General features: G+C 41.1%; 1 protein-coding gene across 7 annotated transcripts in view; it reads left to right on the top strand.

Annotated features, from left to right (window-relative positions):
• The window catches only part of FAM118B (family with sequence similarity 118 member B), a 53,624-nt gene that overhangs the window by 26,469 nt on the left and 15,110 nt on the right, over positions 1 to 12,045 (top strand). For all 7 annotated transcript variants that reach the window (XM_030918493.1, XM_030918491.1, XM_010353015.2 and 4 more), the window contains one exon: positions 4,640 to 4,892. In XM_030918493.1, the coding sequence (XP_030774353.1) occupies positions 4,640 to 4,892 (253 nt within the window). The remainder of the gene's footprint in view (positions 1 to 4,639; positions 4,893 to 12,045) is intronic.

The raw sequence follows: 12,045 nt of genomic DNA, 5'->3' as shown, positions 1-12,045 counted from the left end.
AGCTGAGCCTAACGCGTGACGATTGTATTTCCTTTCTCGCCCATTTTTTTCGCTTATGTCGTTAAAGACTGTCTTTTTCGTTTGTTTGCTTTCAGTGTATTCTCACATGCTCTGACGGAAGAATACATCTCCTAGCTATACTGAAACACACCAATAACTTGCTAGTTCGTGTCATGGATTCTTCCCTCTGGACGCTAGGCCGCTCTGGACACTTGTTTCCCAGGCCTCTGTTGCATTGCTGATACTTGCTGTTTCCCTTTCCCATCGTCCTGATAATTTCCTTTACATCTCTCCTGTATTGATTCTCTGTTTGCTGAATCTCATGTCTTCTTTTTTGGTGCACTCTTTCATTTTCCTGAAGCGTATCCCTGCATAGCCTCCTAAGGAAGGACCCATAGGAGAAAACTTTTTGGACGTATTTGAAAATGTCTTTATCATACACTTACATTCATTGGATGGTTTGACTGAGTATAAAATCTTTGGTATCTCTCATGCATTCTCTGCTAACATCTAAGTATTCCTGCCAAAATAGCCACTCTGTTCTGATTCCTAATCCTTTGTATTATATGACCTCTTTCCCTGTTTTGTTTTTTGTTTTTGTTGTTGTTCATTAGAAGCTTATAAGGATCATTCTTTTATTCTCAGTAACCTGAAATTTCACGGTGATGTGTCTTCTCATATGAATCTGGACACGGGGCAGCTCTTTAAAGCTGGCAACTAGTACCTTCACTTTGGAGAAGTTGACTTGTATTACTTTTTTGATACTTTCCATTACAATGTTTTATCTATTCCGTATTTTTTTTAAACTCTTGTTATTCAGATATTGGACTTCTTGTATTAAGTCTCTAATTTTCTTACATGTTTCTTGATTTTTTTCCCCCCATTTCGTGTTTTAAAATTTTGCTTTCTCGGAGGTTCTCCGTTTTATCTTGTGGATTTAAACATTTCTGTTGCTATATTTTTAATTTGTGAAGTCTTTCTGTTTGTTTATTTTTCATAGCACTCTGTTTATGTTTCACGGATGCATTTTTTTTTTTGAGATGGAGTCTCACTCTGTTGCCCAGGCTGGAGTGCGATGGTGCGGTCTCAGCTCACTGCACCTTCTGCCTCCCAGGTTCAAGCAATTCTCCTGCCTCAAACTCCTGAGTAGCTGGGATTACAAACGTGCACTACCACACCCAACTAATTTTTATTTTATTTATTTTTTTAATAAAGACAGGGTTTCACCATGTTGGCCAGGCTGATCTTGAACACCTGACCTTAAGTGATCCACCTGCCTCGGCCTCCCAAAGTGCTGGGATGACAGGCATGAGCCACCCCACCTGGACAATTTTTTTAAAATCTATGTGAGGATGTCATTGTTTCCTTTTAAAATTTTTTTTCTCCTTCCCGTACTATCTCTTGTGTCCTTCAAATTTCTCTCTACCTGCTAGTTTGTTGGGTATAACTGTTGTGTCGGGGGCTTTCCTCAAATGTGAGGTGACCCTTGTTTGTCTGCCCATTTTTAAGAGAAAACACTAAAAAGCCAATGGAAGAGGCCGGGCGTGGTGGCTCACGCCTGTAATCCCACCACTTTGGAAGGCCAAGGCGGGCAGATCACTTGAGGTCAGGAGTTTGAGACATCCTGGCTAACCTGGTGAAACCCCGTCTCTGCTAAAAATACAAAAATTAGCTGGGCATGGTGGTGCGTGTCTGTAATCCCAGCTACTCAGGTTGCTGAGGCAAAAGAATCACTTGAACCCGGGAGGCGGAGGTTGCAGTGAGCCGAGATCGTGAGATTCCATGTCAAAAAAGAAAAAAAAGCCAATTGGAGAATCTGCGTGTACGTAAGGAGCTTGGTCCCAGACTCTACGTAGAGTTAAGGAATTCCCACCTGTCAGAATCTGCAGGTTTTTCATCTCATACTGGCCACTTTCCTGAAAGAGGAATCCTCCTCATTTCCCCCCTGGATGGGGGATAGGGGTACAGGTACAGGGTTGATTCCTAGAGTCTGAAAAGCTGTCTCTGGGGAAAGAGAGTTGGGGGAAATCTTATGTTTTATACACAGACTTTTACTTAATCCCCACCTTCAGCTGCGTGCAATGTTCTCAGATGTAGTCCTCTGGTCAACCTCTGCAGGAGGGAAACCCCTAGTCTGCTTAAAGTCACAACTCTTAAAGGCTTGTAACCGAATTCTCCTGTTTTAGCCCCACCAGTCCCTCTACCTTTGGGAATGTGAACATTCCCAAAATTCTACCAAGGGAATCAGCCTTTGCATTACAACTTGTAAAATTCTGTTGCCCTTTGACCTCTGTTGTCTGCTGTCATCTTTACCTAGCCTAGTTTTTAGGTATGTATACCTGCTGCTAAAAAAAAAAAAAGTAACTGTTATTTAGTGGTTTACAAAGAACTGGTAATAAAACACAATTGTTACATGTTTTGTTTTTAACTGGAAGTCTTTTTTTTTATTTTTTGAGACAGGGTCTCGTTCTGTCACCCAGGCTGGAGTGCAGTGGCGCAAACACAGCCCACTATAACCTCCACCTCCTGAGCTCAAGTGATCCCCCCGTGAACTTAGCCTCCTGCTTAATGGGGACTACAGACGTGCCTAATTTTCTTTTTCTTTTCTTCTTTTTTTTTTTTTTGGTAGAGATGGGGTCCCACTAAGTTGCCTAGGCTGATCTCGAACTCCTGGACTGAAGCTCAGCCTCCTAAAGTGCTGAGATTAAAAGTGTGAACCACTACGCTTAGCCGAATTGAAAATCTTGATTAGGAAGAATTATAGTCCGAATCTATATGTTATATATTTAAAAAAATACAGTACAACAGTATAAAATGAAAAGTAAAAAGTCCTTTTTCTTCCCATCCACAATTTAACCACTATTTATAGATCTTGTGAATCCTAGAAATTTTCTATGTGGATATTTGTGTATGTGGATTTGTGTGTGCTTCACTATCTTGATTGCTCTGAACTGAAACTCATCTTTCATCATTTGCTTCTAGCATCTATTATTAATGTCTTTTCTGGCAGACTAACCTTTCAATATCAGGGAATCCGTTTTGTTCCTGGATACATCACTAGTGACTCCTGTGCTGTCTGGTACATACAGGTTTTTCTTTCCTGCCTCAGCCTCCCGAGTAGCTGGGACTACAGGTGTGCGCCACCAGACCCAGCTAATTTTTGTATTTTTAGTAGACACGGAGGTTCACCATGTTGGCCAGGCTGGTCTTGAACTCCTGACCTCAAGTCATCCACCCACCTCGGCCCCCCAAAATGCTGGGATTACAGGCGCGAGCCACTGCACCCAGCCTCAGTTTTTCATATTTGTTGAATGACTAAATGCAGAAGCTCAGGATAGGGAAAGCAATTTTAGAGGCTGTGTCCCCAAAACTAGGCTTCCCAAGGCTTGAAAGTGCTATTCCTTTCTTGGGTTATGCCAAAATGCTGATCCTCTCCATTTTATTATTTAGACAGAAAGGTTGGGGAGAATCCGTTTTCGGGGGAGGGGAACATGCCATCAGCAAAAATTAAAGTGAAGGAACATATTTCAAGCGGGGATAGTCTCCAGAATGAAAGAGGGGAACAAAAACAAAAGCTAGCACCCACGCTGTCTCACATATGGGCCTCAGAACAGAGAAGTCTGTCTCTGCTTATCATGGTAAGAAAGGAATGTTTTTCACTTGTTGTCATGTCCCTTGAATAGTTAATGTCTTTAGTTAGATATGTAGGGCTCCTGTGTTTTTAGAATTCTATTGGCCACTTGCTTTTTCTTTTTTCTTTTTTTTTTGCCTGAGGTTAATGTTTACAAAATTCGGAGTTAGGGGCCGGGCGCGGTGGCTCAAGCCTGTAATCCCAGCACTTTGGGAGGCCGAGACGGGCGGATCACGAGGTCAGGAGATCGAGACCATCCTGGCTAATACGGTGAAACCCTGTCTCTACTTAAAAATACAAAAACTAGCCGGGCGACGAGGCGGGCGCCTGTAGTCCCAGCTACTCGGGAGGCTGAGGCAGGAGAATGGCGTTAACCCGGGAGGCAGAGCTTGCAGTGAGCTGAGATCCGGCCACTGCACTCCAGCCTGGGTGGCAGAGCAAGACTCCATCTCAAAAAAAAAAAAAAAAAAAGAAAAAAAAAAAAAAAACAACAAAAAACAAACAAACAAAAAAAAAACAAAATTCGGAGTTAAATTTTTTATTGCCTTTCTTTCCCCTTGTGTTTTACATTTCTCAATAATAGGAACTTAATTTGTCCTGGGGTTCTTTTCTCTTTTTCTAGAGTACAAATCAAACGTCTTCTTTTGAAATTGAATATTGGTTTAAAATATAATTTGGTTGGCAGAACTCAGCTGAGCTGTAATCTCTTTGGATCTTTTCCTAATATTAGTGGAATTTCTTAGGTTGAGAGGACTAAGAAGGAGAAAACTGATTTTAAGATTGGTTTTGGGATTCCTGAAATAGGTTTATGACTGGTTTTTCAGCAAGCACTGACATAATATTCTGGTTGTTTTCTTTAAACTGCTTTGGAAAAGTGTCAAAAACCGCCATTGATCTTCTTTGCAACTATAAAAGTTAGCTAAAAACTAGAACCTTAGTCAGACAGTCTTTCTGTGGGCCTCATATCTATGGGATATTCCAGTCCTCTCATTTGTTTTGCTTTTATAGGAAGCTGCTTCCAAGCTTAAAAACTAAGAAGCCTCGAGAACTTGTGCTAGTGATTGGAACAGGCATTAGTGCTGCAGTTGCGCCTCAGGTTCCAGCCCTCAAATCCTGGAAGGGGTTAATTCAGGCCTTACTGGATGCTGCCATTGATTTTGATCTTTTAGAAGATGAGGAGAGCAAAAAGTTTCAGAAATGTCTCCATGAAGACAAGAACCTTGTCCATGTTGCCCATGACCTTATCCAGAAGCTCTCTCCTGTGAGTACCTTCATTTGTGCCACAGTATTTGGAATTTCCTAAAATTTGACTATCATAACTAGCATGATTTGGCTGTTACAACTAGCATGCCAAGTGCAGCAGGGATATTCATTTACAGCTTGTAAGTTTCCATAACACTGGGCTCTTCTGCACAGTGTCTATTTATGGACCCTATTCAGGGTAATTATCTTAACCCGATTTCACTGTGTGTCTCTGAGAGAGAAATGATGTTGAGGACTTTATATGTGCAAATGACCGCTGTGTTTTGAATTTATTTTTTTCTGCATCACTACTATAAAAGCTGTGTTCTGTGGCATCCATGCCTTGTATGGAATCCCACAAAGATTGGAGATAATTTTGTCATTTTATAGATGAAACAAAACCAGTTTTTAATGTTCTTTTTAGAGGTAATAACTCAAAATATTTATAAGGAATTGCACCTTATTTTACCAAACTGAGTTGGATAAAAGGACTCTCTGTCTTGCTTTGTCTGAATTTTTTTTTTTTTTTTTTTACAGAGTCTACCTCTGTCACCCAGGCTGAAGTTCAGTGGTTCGATCTCGGCTCACTGCAGCATCTGCCTTCTGGGTTCAAGCGATTCTCCTGTCTCAGCCTCCTGAGTAGCTGGGATTACAGGCATGTGCCACCATGCCCAGCTAATTTTTGTATTTTTAGTATAGACAGGGTTTTGCCATGTTGGTCAGGCTGGTCTCGAACCCCTGACCTCAAGTGATCTGCCTGCCTCAGCCTCACAAAGTGCTGGGATTATAGGCATGAGCCACTGCGCCCAGCCTGTTTTAAAAATTTCTTAAAAATCAGGCTTCTAGGGCCAGGCATGGTGTGGTGGCAGGTGCCTGTAATCCCAGCTGCTCAGGAGGCTGAGGCAGGAGAATGGCTTGAACCCAGGAGGTGGAGGGTGCACTGATTTGAGATCGCACTACTGCTGTCCAGCCTGGGCGATAGAGGAAGACTCCATCTCAAAAAAAAAAAAAAAAAAAAAAGGAATTAATGGGGTTTTAAAGCGTTCATGGAATCTCCACCTCATACCGTTTACAAAAATTAAAAACGGATCAAAGACCTAAATATGATATCTAAAACTGTAAAACTCTTAGAAGATAATACAGATATAAAATTTCATGACTGAATCTGGCAGTGGTTTTTTGGACATGACACCAAAAACACAAAAAACCAAAGTAAAAAAAATATATACATAAACTGGACTTCTCCAAAGTTTAAAAACTGTTAGGCTGAAAGGACACTGTCAAGAAAGTGAGCTGGGGATGGTGGCTCATGCCTATAATCCCCAGAACAAGGCAGGAGAACTGCTTGAGGCCATGAGTTCAAGACCAGCCTGGACAACATAGTGAGACCCTGTCTCTACTAAAAGAAAAAAAAAAGTGAAAAGACAACTCCCAGAATGAGAAAATGTTAGGAAATCACATATCTGTTGGGGTGTAATATCCAGAATCTATAAAAAACTATTGTAACTTAATAAAGGCTAATAATTCAATTTTAAAATAACAATGTAGTTGAATAGACATTTCTCCAAAGAAGATACACAAATGGCCAATAAGTGTACACGAAAAGATGTTCAGCATCATTAGTCATTAGGAAAATACAAATCAAAACCACAACAAGGTGCCATTTCACACCTGCTGGGATGACTAGAATCAAGAAGACATTAATGAGTGTTATTAAAGATGTGGAGAAATTGGAACCCTTGTGGGAAAGTAACGTGATGTAGTTGCTTTGGAAAACAGATTGACAGTTCCTCAAAAAGTTAAACAGTGATTCTGTGACCCAGCAGTTGCACTCATAAGTATATACCCAAGCGAATGGAAAGCATATTCATGCAACAACTGTACAGTCATGTTCATAGCAACATTATTCATAGCAGCCAAAATAGTGGAAACAACTCAGATGTCTAGCTCATGAATGGATAAACAAAACGTCCGTCCATGCAATGTTAATTGGCCATAAAAAGGAATGAAGTACTGGTCCATACAACAACATGGATGAACCTTGAAAACATTAAGTAAAAGAAGCCAGACACAAAAGGACATATATTGTATGATTCCATTCGTATAAAAGGTCCAGAACAGGTAAATCCATAGAACAGAAAGTAGATTATTGCTTGACAGGGCTAGAGGAAATTCTTTCCAAACTACTCTAAAAAATAGAGTAGGAGGGAGTACTTCCAACTCATTGTATGAGGCCAGTATTATCCTGATAACAAAACCAAATAAAAGACATCAGAAGAAATGAAAATGACTAAACACTGTGGTTCACGCCTGTAAGCCCAACACTTTGGAAGGATGAGGCATAAGCATCACTTGAGCCCTGGAGTTCAAGACTCCACTGAGCTATAATCGTGCTACTGCACTCCAGTCTTGGTGACAGAGCAAGACCCTGTCTGCCTCTTAAAAAAAAAAAAAAGAAAGAAAACTACATACCAACCAGGATCTCTTAGGAACATGGACACAAAAATCCTCAACAAAAAACAAAATACAACCAAACTGAATGCAGTACCCATGAGGAAGTCAGAGTCTTCTGGGGAATGAAAGGTTGGTTTAACATCTGCATATCAGGCCGGGCGCGGTGGCTCACACCTGTAATCCTAGCACTTTGGGAGGCCGAGGTGGGCGGATCACTTGAGGTTAGGAGTTCAGGAGCAGCCTGACCAACATGGCAAAACCCTGTCTCTACTAAAAATATAAAAATTAGCTGGGCATGGTGGTACATGACTGTAATCCCAGCTATCCAGGAGGCTGAAGCAGGAGAATTGCTGGAACCCAGGAGGCAGGAGCTGCAGTGAGCCAAGATCACACCACTGCACTCCAGCCTGGACGACAGAGCAAGACTCGGTCTCAAAAAAAAAAAAAAAACTGCACATCAATATAATATATCATGTCAATAGAATAAAAGACAAAACCACATGGTTTTCTCAGTAGATGCAGAAAAAACATGTTAGCAAAATGTAACACTCTTTCATGATTAAAAAAAAAAAAAAACACTCTACAAATGAAGGAATAATAGCAAACAATAGAAGGAAACTACCTCAACGTGGTAAAGACCATATGTGAAAAACTCACAGATAGCATATTTAATGGTGAAAGACTAGATTTTTTCCACTAAGATCAGCAACAAGACGAGGCTGTTTTCCCACTCCACTCCTGTCCAACGTAGTGCTGGATGTTCTAGACCGGGCAATTAAACAAGAAAAATAAATCAAAGGAATCCAAATCGGAAAGGAAGAAGTAAACTGCCTCTGTTTGCAGACGACATGGTCTTGTCTATAGAGAATCCTAGGTTATCCTCTATTAGAACTAACGAGTTCAGCAAGGTTGGAGAATCCAGGATCAATATATTAAAAAATAATATTGTTACACACTTGCAGTGAACAATACTAAAATGAAATATTAAAAATTCTTCCACTTAACATCAGAAACAATAAAATAGGAATAAATTTAACAGAAGAAGTGCAGAAGTCCGGGTGCAGTGGCTCAGGCCTGTAGTCCCAGACTTTGGGAGGCCGAGGCGGGTAGATCACCTGAAGTCAGGAGTTTGAGACCAGCCTGGCCAACATGGTGAAACCCCATCTGTACTAAAAATACAAAAATTAGCTGAGCATGGTGGCGGGCGCCTATAATCCCAGCTACTCGGGAGGCGGAGGCAGGAGAATCACTTGAACCTCGGAGGCGGAGGTTGCAGTGAGCTGAGATCTCACCCCTGTACTCCAGCCTGGGCAACAAGAGTGAAACTCCATCTCAATAAATAAATAAGTGCAGAACTTACGCTTTGAAAACTACGAAACATTGAAAGAAATGAAAGAAGATCTAAATAAATGGAAAGACATGCCATGTTCATAAATCAGAAGACTTAATATTATTAAGATAGAATACTCTGCAAATTGGTCTACAGATTAAGCACAATCCCTATTAGGATCCCAGCTGCTGATTTGGTAGAAATTGACAAACTGATTTAAAATTCATATGGAGCCAGGCACCATAGCATGCACCTGTAGTCCCAGCTACTTGGGAGGCTGAGGCAGGAGGACTGCTGGAGGGCTTGAGCCCAGGAGTTCTGGGCTTTCAGGAGCAGGGGACCACTGGGTTGCCTAAGGAGGGGTGAATCAACACAGATTGGAAATGGAGCAGGTCAAAACTAGGCTGATCAGTAGTGGGATTGTGTCTTTGAATAGCCACTGCACTCTAGCCTGGGCAACATAGTAAGACCCTGTCTCTAAAAAAAAAAAAAATTAAAACTTCATATGGAATTATAAGGGACCTAGAGTAGCCAAGACAGTCTTGAAAAATAACGAAGTAGGGAGACTCAAATTTTTTTTATTTCAAAGCTTACTACAAAGCCATGTAATTAAGGCAGCATGGCAAAGGATTCTTAGATCAGACACTGAAAGCACAAGTAACAGAAGAAAAGTAGATAGCCGGGCGCGGTGGCTCAAGCCTGTAATCCCAGCACTTTGGGAGGCCGAGACGGGCGGATCACGAGGTCAGGAGATCGAGACCATCCTGGCTAACACGGTGAAACCCCGTCTCTACTAAAAAAATACAAAAAACTAGCTGGACGTGGTGGCAGGCGCCTGTAGTCCCAGCTACTCAGGAGGCTGAGGCAGGAGAATGGCGTGAACCCGGGAGGCGGAGCTTGCAGTGAGCTGAGATCCGGCCACTGCACTCCAGCCTGGGCGGCAGAGCGAGACTCCGTCTCAAAAAAAAAAAAAAAAAAAAAAAGAAAAGTAGATAAATTGGACATGATGAGAATTTGAAACATAAGTGCTGTAATGGTTGTCATCAAGAAAGTGAAAAGAGAGCCAGGCACAGTGGCTTGCTCCTGTAATCCCAACTACTTGGGAGGCTAAGGTAGGAGGATCATTTGATCCCAGGAGTTCGAGGCTGCAGTCAGCTATGATGTCATTGTACCTCAGCCTGGGCAACACAGTGATACCTCCGTCTCTAAAAAAGAAAAAAAATGAAAAGAGAACCCACAGAATGGAGGAAAATATTTGTAGATCATATTTGACAAAAAAAACCTAGTATCCAGAATATATAAAGATCTATTACAACTTAATAATAAAACTGATATATTTAGGGGAAATTTGAACACTAATATTAAGGAAGTAATATTTTTTAGGTGAGATAGGAGTATTGCAGTTTTGTTTTGTTTTGTATGTACTCTTCTAACTTTTGTGTGTGTTTGGAAATGTCCATATTAGAAAAAAATCAAATCTATCAGTATCAACTCAGCAGTACTATGGCAGGGTTAACAGGCCCATCTACTGAGCCAGTTTAACGTATACCAGGAAAGTGACGTTACAGATTCACTGCAAAGAGCTTGGGTTTTATAATCAGACTCTGTCACTTACATGCACTGGAACCCTGCACAAATCCCTTGTCAACATCTGTTTTTGCACCCGTGAAACCGGGATATTACTTCCTTGTGTCGCTTTGTGAAGAATAGGTGAGATAATGTATATAAAATGTCTGGCACATAGTTGATGCACCAGAAATGTTAACAACCCTGTGGGAGAAAACAGGGTTTTTTGTGTGGTTTTTTTTTTTTTTTTTTTTTTTCTTTTTTTTAAATAGAGATGGAGTCTCCCTGTGTTGTCCAGGCTAGTGTTGAACTTCTGGGCTCAAGTGATCTTTCTGTTTCAGCTTCCCAAAAACTGAGATTACAGGCTTGAGCTACCATGCCAATTTTTTGTTTCTTGTTTTTACTAAGTTTCAGGGTAGAAGGAAATGAAGGTCACTGTTTTAGATGAATGGGAAAAGGTCCTTAGAAGTTGTGTGGGAGTTTGGCATTTCCTTTTGACTACTGAGCCTCCCTGTTGATGTTTTCATTCCTTTGTCTTTGCTTATAAAGGCCACTGGTGGGAAGTTTAGTTCTAGGGTCATCTGCTTTAAGAGAAAAAAACTTTCCAGCTATGCAACAAAGCAGGACCCCCTACCGCTACAAAAATTTTAAAATTAGCCTAGTGTGGTGGTGCACGCCTGTGGCCCCACCTACACAGGAGGTTGAGGCAAGAGGATCACTTGAGACCAGAAGTTTGAGAACAGCTTGGGAAACATAGTGAGACCCCATCTGTACAAAATAAAAAGTAGTAGGCATGGTGGTGTGCGCCTGTAGTCCTAGCCACTTGGGAGACTGAGGCAGGTGGAGGCTGCAGTGAGCCATGTTCTTGCCACTGTACTCCAGTTCAGTGACAGAGCGAGACCTTGTCTCAAAAGAGACAAACTTCTGTTTTGCGTCTGAGGAAATCAGTGCAGTTACAAAAGCATATTTCCTTCCTATGTTGATATGTAGGATTTAATAACTTAAATAGGACTAAAAGATATTTAACTAAAATGAGTGACTTGGATTTTTTTCCCCCCAGGTTTTAACCTTTTGTATTCTTTTTCTCAGAAGCAAGAAAATATGTTCCATACCCATGATTACGTGATTGTATACCCAGGCCTTTTTATCTGTGTGTGTAATAATAAAACTGGTGTTAAAATATAGTATGTATTTGACGGGCGCAGTGGCTCACGCCTGTAATCCTAACACTTTGGGAGGCCGAGGTGGGTGGATCACGAGGTCAGAAGTTCAAGACCAATCTAGCCAACATGGTGAAACCTGTCTCTACTAAAAACACAAAAAGTTAGCCAGGCGTGGTGGCAGGCACCTGTAGTCCCAGCTACTCGGGAATCTGAGGCAGCGGAATTGCTTGAACCCAGGAGGCGGAGGTTGCAGTGAGCCAAGACCACGCCACTGCACTCCAGCCTGGGCGACAGAGGGAGACTCCATCTCAAAAAAAAAAAAAAAAATATATATATATATATATATACACACACACACACACACACATATATGTGTATTTCTATATATAACGTATTGATAATGTGTGTCTGTGAGTCAGAGTACAAAAGTTATAAAACACAGTGTTCTTATTAAGAAAACCAAGGAAGTGACTGTATTCTTTAAATTTAATATTGTTTTTTTGAATAGGTATTGTTTATACACATTGCAGAAGTCAAAACACTATTAAAAAGGTGTCATATATTGAGACATCTTACTCCCATGCAGGTCTTTATCTTTCTCTTCTCCCAAAACCCACCTTTTATAGGTCACTATTACAAGTCTTTCTGTATACCCTTCC

Source organism: Rhinopithecus roxellana, chromosome 15 (genome assembly GCF_007565055.1).
Source record: "Rhinopithecus roxellana isolate Shanxi Qingling chromosome 15, ASM756505v1, whole genome shotgun sequence".
Taxonomy (NCBI): Eukaryota; Metazoa; Chordata; class Mammalia; order Primates; family Cercopithecidae; genus Rhinopithecus; species Rhinopithecus roxellana.
Note: the sequence above shows the minus strand (reverse complement) of the source record. Positions and strands in the feature narration are given on the sequence as shown.